Below are 13,990 nucleotides of genomic sequence, written 5' to 3' on the forward strand. Positions count from 1 at the left end.
GCACTCTCTCCCTATTCTTTGCCTCACTGTCACGTGGCACCGGCAACAACCCAGAGATGACGACTCTGTCTGTCCTAGCTTTTAGCTTCCAGCCTAACTCCTTGAGCTCTTGAATGACCTCCCCACCCCTCTTCCTACCTATGTCGTTGAAGCTTCGGTCATGGAGAAACCTAAGGAAGCCCGTCCCGTGGAGAAACCGTGGAAGTGTGGCGACTGTGGGAAAGGCTTCCGTTTCCCATCTGACCTGGAGACCCATGGGCGCAGTCAAACCGGGGAGAGACTGTTCTCCTGCTCTGAGTGCGGAAAGGGCTTCAGCAATTCCACCCGCCAGATGAGCATCAGCGGGTCCACATTAGGGAGAGACCCTTCAGCTGACCTGAGTGCGGGAAGACCTTCAGCATTTCCTCTGTCCTGCAGAGGTACCAGTGGGTCACACAAGCGAGAGGCCATTCTCCTGCCCCGAATGCGGGAAGGCCTTCAGCTATTCCTCCGTCCTGCTGACCCACTACCGGGTCCACATATTGGAGAAGCCCTTCAGCTGCTCCAATTGCGGGAAGGCCTTCAACGATACCTCTGCTCTGCTGAGGCACCAGCGGGTCCACACCGGGGAGAGCCCGTTCTCCTGCCTCAAGTGCGGGAAGGGCTTTAACCAGGCATCCCACCTTCGGGTCCATACCGGGGAGAGGCCCTTCCTCTGCCCAGAGTGCGGGCAGGCCTTCAGCAATTCCTCCCACCTGCTGAGGCACAGACGGGGACCATACCGGGGAGAGGCCGTTCACCTGCCCCGAGTGCAGGCGGAGGTTCTCATAATTCTGCACCTTGCAGAAGCACCAGCGGGCAAACCAGTGCTCCCAACAATCTGATTCTGCTGGTGAAACTGCTGTGGGTCACTGCCAGGACTGAACCCCTGCCCATTCTGACAGTGCTTATAGTGGGAGAGTCGGTCGGATTTTTTTGTTTTATGCCGTCGTGCTCCCCACCCCCGCAACTTTGCTTCCAGTGGGCACTGCTGCTCGTTGAGACCAGGAGCCGTTCTCTCGAGTGTTTTCTGTCCTGTGAAAGAATTATTGGCTCTGTCTGGGAACGAGCCCCAGTCTGTAAGAAATAGCTGAATACTTCAGGGTGTCCATTCACATTCAGCAGTGACTTTGAAATTAAATTTACGGTTATGTGCCTGTGAACAACTCATCATCGAAGAATTGCCCAACGGCTTGGCAATCCATTGTTGGGAACTGATTGCTTGAATTGATAATTTTAAAAATTCTCTTCCTTAATTTACCCCTTAATTTTGTGTCTATGGGATGGTGGAGGACTTGATCATAAGGCTTAAATCATTGCTGTTAACTGGATTATCTTGTTTAACTTTGCCCTAGTAAATTTGCGGTATTCATAATTGTTTGTTCTTGTTTAAATTATAATTCTGGTGTGCTAGATCTGTTCATCAAGTGTGTCCTCTTGATGAAACTGCTGTGGGTCACTCCCAGGACTGAGCCCCTGTGCATTCTGACAGTGTGTGTGCAGTGGGAGAGTCAGTGGGCTTTTTTGTTTTATGCCCTTGCCCCGCCCTGCCCCGCCGCCAACTTTGCTTCCATTGGGCGTTGCTGCTTGTTGAGCCCAGGAGCTGTTCTCTCGAGATTCTACTGTCCAGTTAAAGAATTGTTGGCTCTTTCTGGGAATGAGTCCCAGCCTGTAAGAAATGACTGAATACTTTGGGGTGTCTCGTCACATTCAGCAGTGACTTTTAAATTGGATTTACAGTTACGTGTCTGTGAAAAACTCATAGTCCAAGTATTGCACAAAGGCTTGGCAATACATTGTTGGAAACTGTTTGTTTGAATTGGTAAGTTTTAAAAAAAAATTCTTTCTTAATTTGCCGCTGAAATTTCTATTTCTGAGATGATGGGGGACTTGATCAAAGGGTTTAATTCATTGCTATTAATTAGATTATCTACTTAACTTTGGCCTAGAAAAGTTGCCGTATTTATAATTGTTGGTTTTTGTTTAAATTATAATGTTAATGTGCAAGATCTGTTCTTCATCAAGTCTGGTTAGGAACAGTTGAGAAATTGAGGGACATTGCATGTTTTAATTTCACTGTGTTGTGAATCTGGTGAGAGTGACATGCATTTGTATTTGGTTGCTTACCCTTAGTTGTAATGTATTTCACCCCAACTATTCACTATGGGAGTGAGTTCCACAGTCTCACCACACTCTGAGGTTTTTCATGAAATCTTTAGTACAGAATTGGAAGGGAAAGTGTTGACGAGGGCCGAAAAAAGGGTCTTAAATGCAAAAGCCAGGAAGTCATTCGACAAAGTAAAACCATGACAATGTAGGGACAAATAAGGAACTTTGACAGCAATGAAGAGGTCACACGTCAGATTTCAAGATAATGGTCGTGACAAAAAGAAAAAGTACTCTGCTGATATTGGATATTGTAATTAAGCAAGTTTCGAGATGCTGCAATTGGTTGAATATGATGACGTAAGAGATGAAATAACCAAAACCACGAATGTAATTTGATGCCGGTAACCATAAAGCAAGAGTATACTGTTGATTGAAATAGGTCAATTGCATGCAAGTAGGCCATTCAGCCCATCGAGTCAACATTGACTGACCGTCCCACCCAAAACCAGTTCGTTACTCTATCTCTGTAACCCTGCATCTCCCATGGTCAATCTACACTCACCTGCACATCCTTTGGACTGTGGTAGGAGGCCAGAGCACCAGAGGAAACCAACGCAGACACAAGGGGAGAATGTGCAAACTCCTCACAAAGAGTCGGCCCGAGGGTGGGTTCAAACTCAGATCACTGATGCCGTGAGGCAGCAGTGCTAACCACCGTGCCACCACCACATGCTGCTTTCTAATGAAGTGAATTTCAAAGACTTGGGAATACTTGAGAGAAAAACAAAACTCTCCTATCTTAAATGAGAGGCTAGTCTCTGGCTAGAAATGAGTGGACATTACATTTACATTAAGTCCTCTCCAGATGTTATACAGCTTCATCAGATCATCTGTTTCTTCTAAACGCAAATTGATACAAGCCCAGCCTGACATCCCCTTGTCCCCGATTATAAGTTGAGTAAATCAGCGACCCTCGACCTCACTGGCATGACACAGGATGCCCTCAATCCAAGTTGACCTTAATTGTCTCACCTCTTGACGCCCACGCCACCATGTGGTCAGCCGCAACTCAGCCCTGAACGAGAGCAGAGGAATTGAATAGACAGCAGTGAGGTGGACATTGCATTCCCAGAGAATATTGTTCAAGTGAGAAAGTTGTTCAGCTCACATTCAGATCATTGCAAGGATCATATCTTCTCTCATTTAAATATCTTAGATCCCAATAACGGTCTAGTTTTGTTGTACATTGTGTGTGTTTTACCTGATTTTCTGTTGCTGTCATTCCCATTAGGGTGTGTGAATTCAGTTCCAGATAATAGGCTCAGTTGTGAATTATCCTTGAGGATTGGTGTAGAACGTACTAAGTGTCAGTCATAATGGAAGAAGCTCTACTGTTTATTTAACCCTTTGCTGCCATTGTCCAGGGACTGAATGAATGGGGAAGTGTAGAGGGAGTTTTACTCTGTATCTAACCCAATGCTCTCTCTGTCTTGACAGTGTTTGTTGGGGACAGTGTTGAGGTAGCTTCACTTTCAATTTAAGAGTAGAGGAAGCATTATTCTGATTGTAATCCCATGCTGTCCTTGTCCTGGGAGTGTGAGATGGCATCTGTAATTGAAGTGAATGCAGACTTGCTGTGGGAGTGGAGGGTACTTCTACCTGAGCACACCCATCTTTGAGATTGCTGTGCTAATCAAGACAATCTCAGACACTTTCATTCACTTTTCCAACCAACCACAGGGTGGTTAAGGATGGTATAAATGCAAGCATTGCCAGCGATGCCCACACCCCATGCATGAATAAATACTTTTTGTTTAAAAGTTACATTCACGTTCCAAACCCTCTAATGTATGATGAGTTACATGGAAAATTCCTGTCAGTTTGGAATATCATTTTAAAACATAGGAATGTGTCAACCATGTAGAAATATAACAAGAACAACAAATGGAGAAGTTAACAGGTAATGAGCAGGACCAGAATGCTGAGTCAGTCTGACCTCCATGGCTGAGAGAGTTCTCCCAGATGTTGAAGTTACACCAGTGCCTTTTACTCTTGCAGCTTGCCAAAAGTTTGTCCCCGATGTAAGATCATTCAATAACCCGAAGAACTAACTGTTTTTATCTCCATAGCTGCTGCCAGACTTGCTGAGTAATTCCAGCCCTTCTGTTTTATTCTTTTATCGGATGTAAGCTTCCCTAAGTCAGTGTAATGAAGAACTGCAATGCTGGAGATCTGAAACACAAAAATGCACCAATTGCTGGAGAAACTCAAAAGGACTGGAAGCACAAGTGGAGAGAGAAGCAGAGTTAGCATTTCAAGTGCTGTGACCCTTCTTCACAACTGTTCTGGACACATGCCAGGATCTTGACTCTGTTTCTTTCTCTCTCTCTCCACCGGTGTTGCCAGACTGGCTGAGTTTCTCCAGCACTTTCTGTTCTGACACTTTCACAAGGTTGATGTTTGTTATCCATCCCTAAGTGCAAGGTGTCTTGCTTATGCCAATTCAGAGGGCAATTTAAGAGTCAACCACATTGCTGTGTGTCTGGAGTCACATGTAAGCCAGACCAGGTAAGCATGGCAGTTTCCCTCCTGAAAGGACATTGGTGAACATGGGCTTTTATGACAATTGACGTCAGTGCCATCGATACCATACTGAGACTAATTTTGTGTTCCCCATTTATGATTTGAATTATTCACATCTCACCTCTTGCTGTGGTGGGATTTGAACTCATGTTCCCTGGATTACTCATCCTGTGACATTATGTCCACACTGTTGTTTCCCATCTTTTGCTATTTTGTGTTTGCTCTTTACGTCTTTGTCCTCAGATGTTTGGGAAATTGAACCTGTTTAAAAGATTGCCCTAAACCTGCCCCTTTGACCAAGTCTTTGGTCACCTGTCCTAATCTGTGCTCCACTCTTGTGATTTTTAAAGGAATTCTCATTATGTTCACGTGAAGCACGTTGAGATAGTTAACTGTACCACAGGTATTATTTGAATGCAGCTTGTATCCCTATCTTAATATCTGAAAATAGAGGGTCATATTTTAAAAGTAGAAGACAAAAATGAGGATGATTTTTTTTTCTTTCTCATGGTTGTGTGTCTTCCTCAAAAGGCAGTGAATTCAAAATCTTTAAGGCAGAGGTAGATAGGTTCTTGCTAACCAAGTGGGTGACAGATTGTCGGGGATGTGGAGGAATGTAGAGCTGAGGTTGTATTCAGATCAGCCATGATCTTATTGAATGTTGCAGCAGGCTCGTAGGGCCTAGTGGTCTACTCCCGCCCTTTGTATCATGTAGTCTGTGTCTCCCCTCTTATAGCTGTGAACTGGATAATTCCTTTCCAATATTGCGCCTTGCAGACAGTTAAGTGAACACCAGATGGTCTCCTATTGGGAGCAGGCATATTGTAGCAATTGCAATATTTCTTGTGTTAATTTTGTTGCTTCTTACTCAGTATTGCTGAGAATCATCTAAATAAAAACCAAAACACTTCTATAATTATCGCAGCAATGGAAGTGTTGGTTTGGATGTAACATTATTGAATTAGCCATTCCCATCTTTTCCAGAATCCTATATTTAAAGCCCTCGAGTCTGGTTTCTACCCCTGAAACAGTTCTGATCAAGGTCATATTTGACATCCTTTGTAACGGTGACAGGGATGAACATTCCCTCGTCGACCTGCGGACAGCCTTGATCAGGTTTAATGACAGTACTGACCCTCTCCAACATCGTTGCATCCTCTGGGAGGGTCTGCTTTGAGCGTCTTCCGTTCTTATTTATTTAACCGTAGCTGCTGGTGTTGGCATCTATACTGATGATATCCAACTGTGCCTGAACACCACTTCTCTCCCGACTCCTCTGTCATTCATAATTTATCAATCATTTCATCTGAATGCCTGCCCAATTTCCAGCATTGGATAACCATAAACATTCCCTTCGTTAAATATTGTGAAGTGTGAAGCCATTGTTTTAGTCCCCAAGTTCGACCTGAGCACCCCCGCCCCTCCCCCAACCCCAGTAACTCTGTTGACATCCTTCTTGTCACATTTAAAACTAGGATCGATAGATTCGTGATCAGTCGGGGGATGAACAGTTACAGGAAAAGGGCAGGAAAGTGGATGTGGGGAATGCCAGATCAGCCACGATCCTACTGAATGGAGGAGCAGGCTCAAGAGGCTGAATGGCGTATTGCTGTTCCTATTTCTTGTGGATCCCGAGCCCTTACCTCTGATACAGGACACTGACTTCAGTTTGTGCCATTACTGAGAGTGCTGATGTTCCCTTGTGTAATATCAACAACTTAGCAGCTGCTGAAACCTCTTGCTCCTTTGTTACCTCTGAACACAATATGCCAATGTGTTCAGGGGAGGCGATGGCCACTTTATTGTCACCAGACCATTCACCCAGGTAATGTTCACGGGACTTGGGTTCAAAACCTGCCACGGCAGATGGTGGAATCTGAATTCAGTATAAATCTGGAATTAAGAGTCAAATGATGAAATCGTTGTGGTTTGTTGTAAAAACTTATCTGGTTTCCTGCTGTCCAAACCTGGTCTGATCGACATGTGATTCAGATCCACTGTCAGCTGGTTGAATGTTCACTGCACTTTCAATCATAACCTCCAGGCGGAAGTTCACTATAACCTCCCTACTTTTATATTCCATTGAAAGGCCAATCTCCCTTTTGCCTTCCCGATTACTCACTGAACTTGGATGTCATCCTCACCACCTGCATTCTAATCAACTGTCTCGACTGCAGTCCTGGCAATAGTACATTCACTTTACTTATCCAAGTAATTCATATAAATATAGTAAATAATTTTGTGCCCCAGCACTGATCCCTGTGGAACGTTGCTAGTTATAAGTTGCGATCCTGAGCATGCCCCTTATCCCTTCTGTATCATTGGTTAGCCAATCATCTATCCATACGATTAGACTGTTTCCAATATCATGTGCATATCATTGGCTCTGCCAGCAAGTCTTCCCAAACTGTCCTTGAAAAAGTGGTGGTGAGCTGCCTCTTAAATTACTTCACAAATATGATGTGGTCTATAATAAAGGTTCAGGAGCGAGTTCCAGGATTTTGATCAATAACATCGAAGCAATGCGTATATGTCACAGTTGGAATGTTGTGTTCACACTTATCTCCTCTTGCTGGTTGAAGTGATGGAGTGGAAGTTGCTCTTGAAGAGCCGCCACTCATATAATCAAGCCAGACAGATCAATTGTGGCCAGAGACACTGCCATTTTGACTTCTCATCAATCTACATTCTTACCATCCAAGTTTTAGTCACATCAAACTGCCTCGCAATGCTGTATGGCCACAGTAAACTATAATAACGTGAAGATCGCTGGGATGATTTTCTACATCCGACTGCAATATAATCACAAAGCATTGTTTCCAGTTTTGGTGGAACAAACGACATCGTATTGGTGGATAATTAAAGTTAGTGCAAACATAGCTATCCATCGATATATAGTAATTCTGATCACTTCAATGGCCAAATTTCAATTCAGAAACCAAGTGCACTCGGCTGCTTGTAACACAGACAACATGACAAAATGGCTCATAGGAGGAGAAATGGGACATTCAGGAGGAGTGTAATGTTTGCTTTTGGTCACCTCCACAATTGTTAGAAAAACAGGTTGAAAGGATTCTTAAAAGGTGGCTGAAGTAATAATGTGACATAACACTTCAGACAGCGCAAAGTGGAAGATCACTTTCTAGTGGAAGAAAAAGACATATCTTATTTCTGAAAGAACTGGGAAACAGAAGAGGGAATGAAATCTGACTTGGGAGCTATTTCCTAATTGTTGAGAATGTTGTTTCATCACAGTCTTGGTTTAGAGCATAAGCTGTTCATCAGGAATAAAGGGTGGCCCAAGGGGGCTGAGAGGTAAATGGGAAGGAAGTGGGGCTGGATGAATGGCAGCTGGGAATGCAATAGGTAGATGGAGGTAGGGATTGATGGTAATAGGTCAGAGATGAGGGTGGAGCAGATAGGTGAGAAGCAAGGTGGACAGGTATGACAGGTCAAGAGGTTGGTGTCGAATTGGAAGGTTGGATCTGGGACAAGGTGGGGGAGAGGAAATGAGGAAACTGATGAAATCTACATTGATACCATGTGGTTGGAGGGTCCCAAGTCAGAAGGTGAGGTGTTTTTCTTACAAGCATCGGGTAGCAAGAGTTTGGCAGTGGAGGCGGCCCAGGACTTGCATGTCCTTGGCGGAATGGGAGGGCGAGTTAAAGCGTTCAGCCACAGGGCGTCGGTCGTTTAGTTTTAGTGTCCCAGAGCTGTTCCCTGAAACGTTCCGCGAGTTGGCGTCCAGTTTCCCCAATGTGGATGAGACCATATTGCAAGCAATGGACAGAATCTTATAAATAGATTGCATAAATCTTAGCCTGCCAGAGCTCTTTTCTTTAATTAAATTAAAGAAAATTTTAACTAAATTGGGTGACTGCATGAAACGGTTTGTTGGTCAGATTTGAATCATCATTCCCAAATGAGACAATGCCATGAATATCAGTGAACTGCTCTTTTTGTTAAAAACCACAAGTTCTTGATGTATTTTCACAACTTACTGATATTCACCTCTGCACATTCAATGTCAAACTCTGACATCAGAAAGGAAATTACACCATTAATTTTGACTTTCAATATTCGAAGAAGCAAATTAATAGCACACAGTCAATACCCAGTCTGAATAATATGAAATTAAATTTAACCAATAAAACATAAAACCAAGCTGGGAGATAAGAAATGGGGGAAGGGCATAAAGCAAGAAATGCAGCATCATAGAAGGTGCTCCTCCAGGGAGTGTATTTTACCAACTACCGCTGCTAAATATAAACACACTGATATGATCCTCCGGTTTTAATGTAAACCATAGCCCCATACAGTAGGAACCATTAAATGAGTTAAAAATACAAGCCTGGAGCAAATCAAGCCTCCAGCCTTACCCCCCGCTTCTTGGAGCTTGGACCTTCCTCAAGCTCCGGCGGGTCGTTGAACTCCTGGGCTCCAGCTGCCACTCCTCCACTGAAGAAGCTTTGGGAAGCAGATGCAAAGGCAACATACAGAACAGAGCACCATTGTAAATGAAAGCAGCTTACGAAGACATTGGGCAATAGCATCACATGGTTTTTACCCATCGACCTCTGGGTTATGTGCCCAGCACACTCACGCAGCACTACTCTGCTTCTGGGCTCCCAGTAGCTGGATTGTGGATCAGTTTAAAGTAGGTCCTATATCTCTGACAACATCGGTACACAAGGCAGTGAAGAAAGATTTCAGCACACTGGCCTTCATCAATTAGGGAATTGAGTCTTGATGTTGGCAAGTTATGTTGTAGTTATACAGGACGTTGATGAGGTTGCACCTGGAATATTGTGATCAGTTTTGGTCCCCTTGGTGTTCTGACTTCAACTCTGGGTTTGTGTTGAACTTGATGGGATACTTTGTCCAACTTAGCATGTTTAAACAGTATCGCTCAGATGATTGATTTGAAACTTTTCAGGAAGTGAGCTCAATAAGATTGAACTATTCAAAGTTACTTGGACCCTATTTTAAAATTACATCAGGACCAGTAGTCAAAGACACGTACAGCATGGAAACAGACACTTCGGTCCAACTTGTCCATGCTGACCTGATATCCTAAATTAATCTAGTCCCATTTGACAGCACCTGACCCATATATTCTGGCAGCTCATTTCATATATGTACCACCCCCTGCATGGAGACGTTGTCCCTTTAATATATTTCGCCTCTCACCCTAAACCTATGCCCTCTAGTTCTGGACTCCCCCACCCCTGAGAAAAGACCTTGTCTATTACCCTGTCCATGCCCCTCATGATTTTGTAACCTCTATTAGGTCACTCCTCTGCCTCCGATGCTCCAGGTAAAACAGCTCCAACCTATTCAGCCTCTCCCTGGAGCTCAAACCCTACAACCCCCAGCATCATTCCCATAAATCGTTTCTCATGGAGAAGTTAACGTTTCAGTCCTGAAGAAGGGTTAATACCCAAAACGCTGACTACTCCACATTCTGAGGTTGTATTCTCCCAACCTCCTGCTTGCAACTTCGGGTTGCAATATGTAGTGGCTCAGTGGTTACCACTGCAGCCTCACAGCGCACGGGACCCAGGTTTGACTCCAGCCTTGGATAGCTGTCTGTGAGGAGTTTGCACAATCTCCCAGTGTCTGCATGGGTTTTCTCTGGGTGATCCTGTCTTCTTACATAAACCAAAGATGTGCAGGTCATGTTGATTGGCCATGCTTAATTGCCCATAGAGTTAGGTACATTAGTTAGAGGGAAATGGGTGTGGATGGGTTACTCTTCGGAGGGTTTGTGTGGACTTGTTGGGACAAATGGCCTGTTTCCTGTAGCTAATCTCATCTGCACTAATTTTGTCTCTAACGAATGGCAGAGTAGACTCGACGTGCCCAATGGCCTAACTTCTGCTCCGATGGTCTTGCGGTCTGAGGTTTATTTGGATCATTTCATTGGCAATGTGCAGTCCCTGGCTCAATGAGCAGCAGTGCCCCCGCTGGTGCTTCTGCAAGTTGCAAGCAAACATGAACCTCTTCCCACACTCGGGCCAGCTGAAGGGCCTCCCACTGCTGAAGGACACACAGGTGTTTCAGCAGGGTGGAGTAATTGCTGAAGGCCTTCCCGCACTCAGGTCAGCAGAATGGCCTCACCCGCCCCCCCCCCCCGCCCCCGTGTGGAGCAGCTGATGCTTCCGCAGTGTGGAGGAGCGGATAAAGCCCTTCCCACACTCGGGGCAGGAGAACGGCTTCTCCCCGGTGTGGATGGACTGGTGCCTCAGCAAGGCTGAGGAATTGCTGAAGGACTTCCTGCACTTAGGGCAACTGAACGACCACTCCCCCATGTGGACTCACCAATGGGCCAGCAGGTCGGAGGAAAGAGCAAAGCCCTTCCTACACTCGGGGCAGAAGAACGGCCTCTCCTCAGTGTGGACCCATTGGTGTCTCAGCAGGTGGGAAGAACTGCTGAAGGCCATCTCGCACTTGGGGCCGGAGAACAGCCTTCCCCGGTGTGGACCAACTGGTGCGGCAGCAAGCAGAGGAATCACTGAAGGCCTTCCCACACTCAGGGCAGCAGAAGGGCCTCTTCCCCTCTGTGGACCCACTGGTGCTTCAGAACCCTTTCAAATTTCACAGTATCCTTCTGATAGGAGACCAGAATTGCACACAATATTCCAAAACTGGTCTAACCAATGTCCTGTACAGCCACAACATAACTTCCCAACTCCAATACTCAGTCAGAGGATTGGGAAAGCTTTCAAAACCCGCAAAAACAAACAGGAAAGAATGGAGGGACAAACCGAATTTTTGAGAGTCAGCTTGGAAGCATCAATGAGAAATCGGCGGACTGGGTTTATTGGGTACCCGTTCTCCTTAAATACACTATATACGTATTCCTCTTCTGCTCTTCGTAGTTTCTCTGTGCTGCAGTGTGTAGTGGCTCGTTGAAATAATGTCCTGATGCAGCAACGTTTGTGGGTGTTGGGATGATTGTTTCTGTGGTTAAGAATTTGGTTTGTGTGTGTTGTTTTTCTGTAGATGCCAGTTTGAAGTTCCCCATTGACTGTTCGCTCTACTGTGACATCTAAGAATGGGACTTTGTTGTTGTTCTCCTCTTCAAACCAGGAGCCCCCCTCAGCCCCAAAGCCTCACCATTTGGAACACCAATATGCAGACGAGTCAAAGGCCTCCACTGAAAACACCAAGTCGAAGATTCACGCCACTCCATTTACTCCATCCAAGAATTCCTGAACACCAAAGACACTAAGATAGAAGAGGATGGAATAATGCTGTCCTTTGACATAACAGCCCTGTTCACATCCATTAACATCAACTTGGCCAAACAAAACTGAAGACACTACTCGAAGAACCAGAGACACAAACACAGCACCAACTTCATCAGCAAAGATAGCACTATCCAGCTCGTAGAACTGTGTCTTACCACCCACTTCATATTCAGTAACAAGCCCTCCAAACAAATCAACGAAATACCCATGAAACCACCAGTATCAGGATTCCGAGCAGAAGCAATAATGCAGAGACTCGAACAAACAGCCCTTCCAACGATCCACCCAAACTTTGGGTCCACTACAGTGATGACACTTTTGTCATCAAAAAATGAAACAAATTAGAGGAAACCTACAACACCATCAACAATATCCTCGCTGACATAAAATTCACAAAAGAGGAGAACAACAACAAAGTGCCATTTCTAGATGTCACAGTAGAGCGAACAGTCAATGGTAAATTCAAAACAGCGTCTACAGGAAAACAACGCACACGAACCAACTACTGAACTACAGAAGCAATCATCCCTCCACATACAAACAAATCTGAATCAGGACACTATTTCAACGAGCCACGACACACTGCAGCACCCAGGAACGACTATAAATAACTACACAGCGCATTTAAGAAGAATGGGTAGCCTGCACCCCTGAAAATGGTTTCCCTGACCGGGAACCGAACCCGGGCCGCGGCGGTGAGAGCGCCAAATCCTAACCACTAGACCACCAGGGAGATGCAGATTCCGCTTGTCAGCTCTCCTAAAAATTAATTCCCTGCCCGGAAATCGAACCTGGGCCGCGGTCGTCAGCAAGCTTTCACCTGTGCATCCAACAATATCATTTCTTGTATCCATTGCTCCCGATGCGGTCTCCTCTACATTGGGGAGGCTGGAGACTCCTCGCAGAGTCCAGTCACGGCGCTTGAGGGGATATTTCCAGGACACCCGCAACAATCAACCCCATCGCCCTCTGGCCCAACATTTCAACACCCCCTCCCACTCTGCCGAGGACATGCAGGTCCTGGGCCTCCTCCATCGCCGCTCCCTCCCCTCCCGATGCCTGGAGGAAGAACGCCCCATCTTCCGCCTCGGATAAATTCAAACCCAGAACATTAATGTAGACTTCACCAGTTTCCTCATTTCCCCTCCCCACACCTTGCTTCAGTTCCAAACTTCCAGCACAGTGCTATCCTCATGACCTGTCCTACCTGCCAATCTCCCTTCCCACCTAGCCGCTCCACCCTCCTCTCTGATATGTCACCTCCATCCTCACCCCCATTCACCTATTGTACTCTTTGCTACCTTCGGCCCAGCACACCCCCACCCCCCAATTTATCTCTCCGCCCTGGAGGCGTCCTGCTTCCATTCCTAATGAAGGGCTTTTGCCCGAAAAGTCGATTTTCCTGCTCCTCGGAAGCTGTCTGACCTGCTGTGCTTTTCCAGCACCACTCTGATCTAAACTCTGGTTTCCAGCATCTGCAATCCGCACTTTTGCCTACCCAATAAACCCAGTGTGTCGATTTCACATCAACAAACTGACACAAGCAGACACAACGTGTGCAGAAACCCGAGCCACATTACTTGACATAAAAGACATCTGGGAAATGATGTCCAGACAAGCCAACGCTCTCAGCATCATGGTAGCCCACAAACCTACCAACACACTTACACAGCGGCTAATGAACCTGGAATAGCCTATACAAACAACCCGCAAACGAATGTTATTTACAAAATACCATACAAGGAAATATATACATGAACCCTGCCGCACAGTTCTCTGTGGCAAGAAATGCTGGGATGAGATAAGGAAGATTTTTTTCAGCCAAAACGAATCGGCACTGACTGGACAGCCATTTAAAATCTACGCTGCCAGGCCAGGATGGAAGATCCAACGGGATGAACAGATTTCTTATTTCCTGAAGATTTACAAAGCTGAGACTGGGTTTTGGTGTTTGTTCCCTTTCCACTCCCAGGAGCCGCAGTGGTTGGGGAGGTGAGTTGGAGAAAGTGAAATATGTCCATGAGCAG

The 13,990-nt window shown here is 45.6% G+C and overlaps 1 protein-coding gene and 1 non-coding gene across 2 annotated transcripts in view; both read right to left on the reverse strand.

Annotated features, from left to right (window-relative positions):
- LOC148143568 (uncharacterized) overlaps positions 1–13,990 on the reverse strand; it is a 262,855-nt gene that overhangs the window by 36,137 nt on the left and 212,728 nt on the right. The window contains exon 8 of the mRNA XM_087975240.1: positions 10,898–10,986. Within this exon, the coding sequence (XP_087831366.1) occupies positions 10,898–10,986 (89 nt within the window). The remainder of the gene's footprint in view (positions 1–10,897; positions 10,987–13,990) is intronic.
- On the reverse strand, positions 12,625–12,696 carry trnae-cuc (transfer RNA glutamic acid (anticodon CUC)). The gene has a single exon. It is a non-coding gene; the product is annotated as a tRNA-Glu (tRNA).

Source organism: Chiloscyllium plagiosum, unplaced genomic scaffold (genome assembly GCF_037043375.1).
Source record: "Chiloscyllium plagiosum isolate Xiang-an unplaced genomic scaffold, Cpla_swu_hap1 HiC_scaffold_27, whole genome shotgun sequence".
NCBI lineage: Eukaryota > Metazoa > Chordata > Chondrichthyes > Orectolobiformes > Hemiscylliidae > Chiloscyllium > Chiloscyllium plagiosum.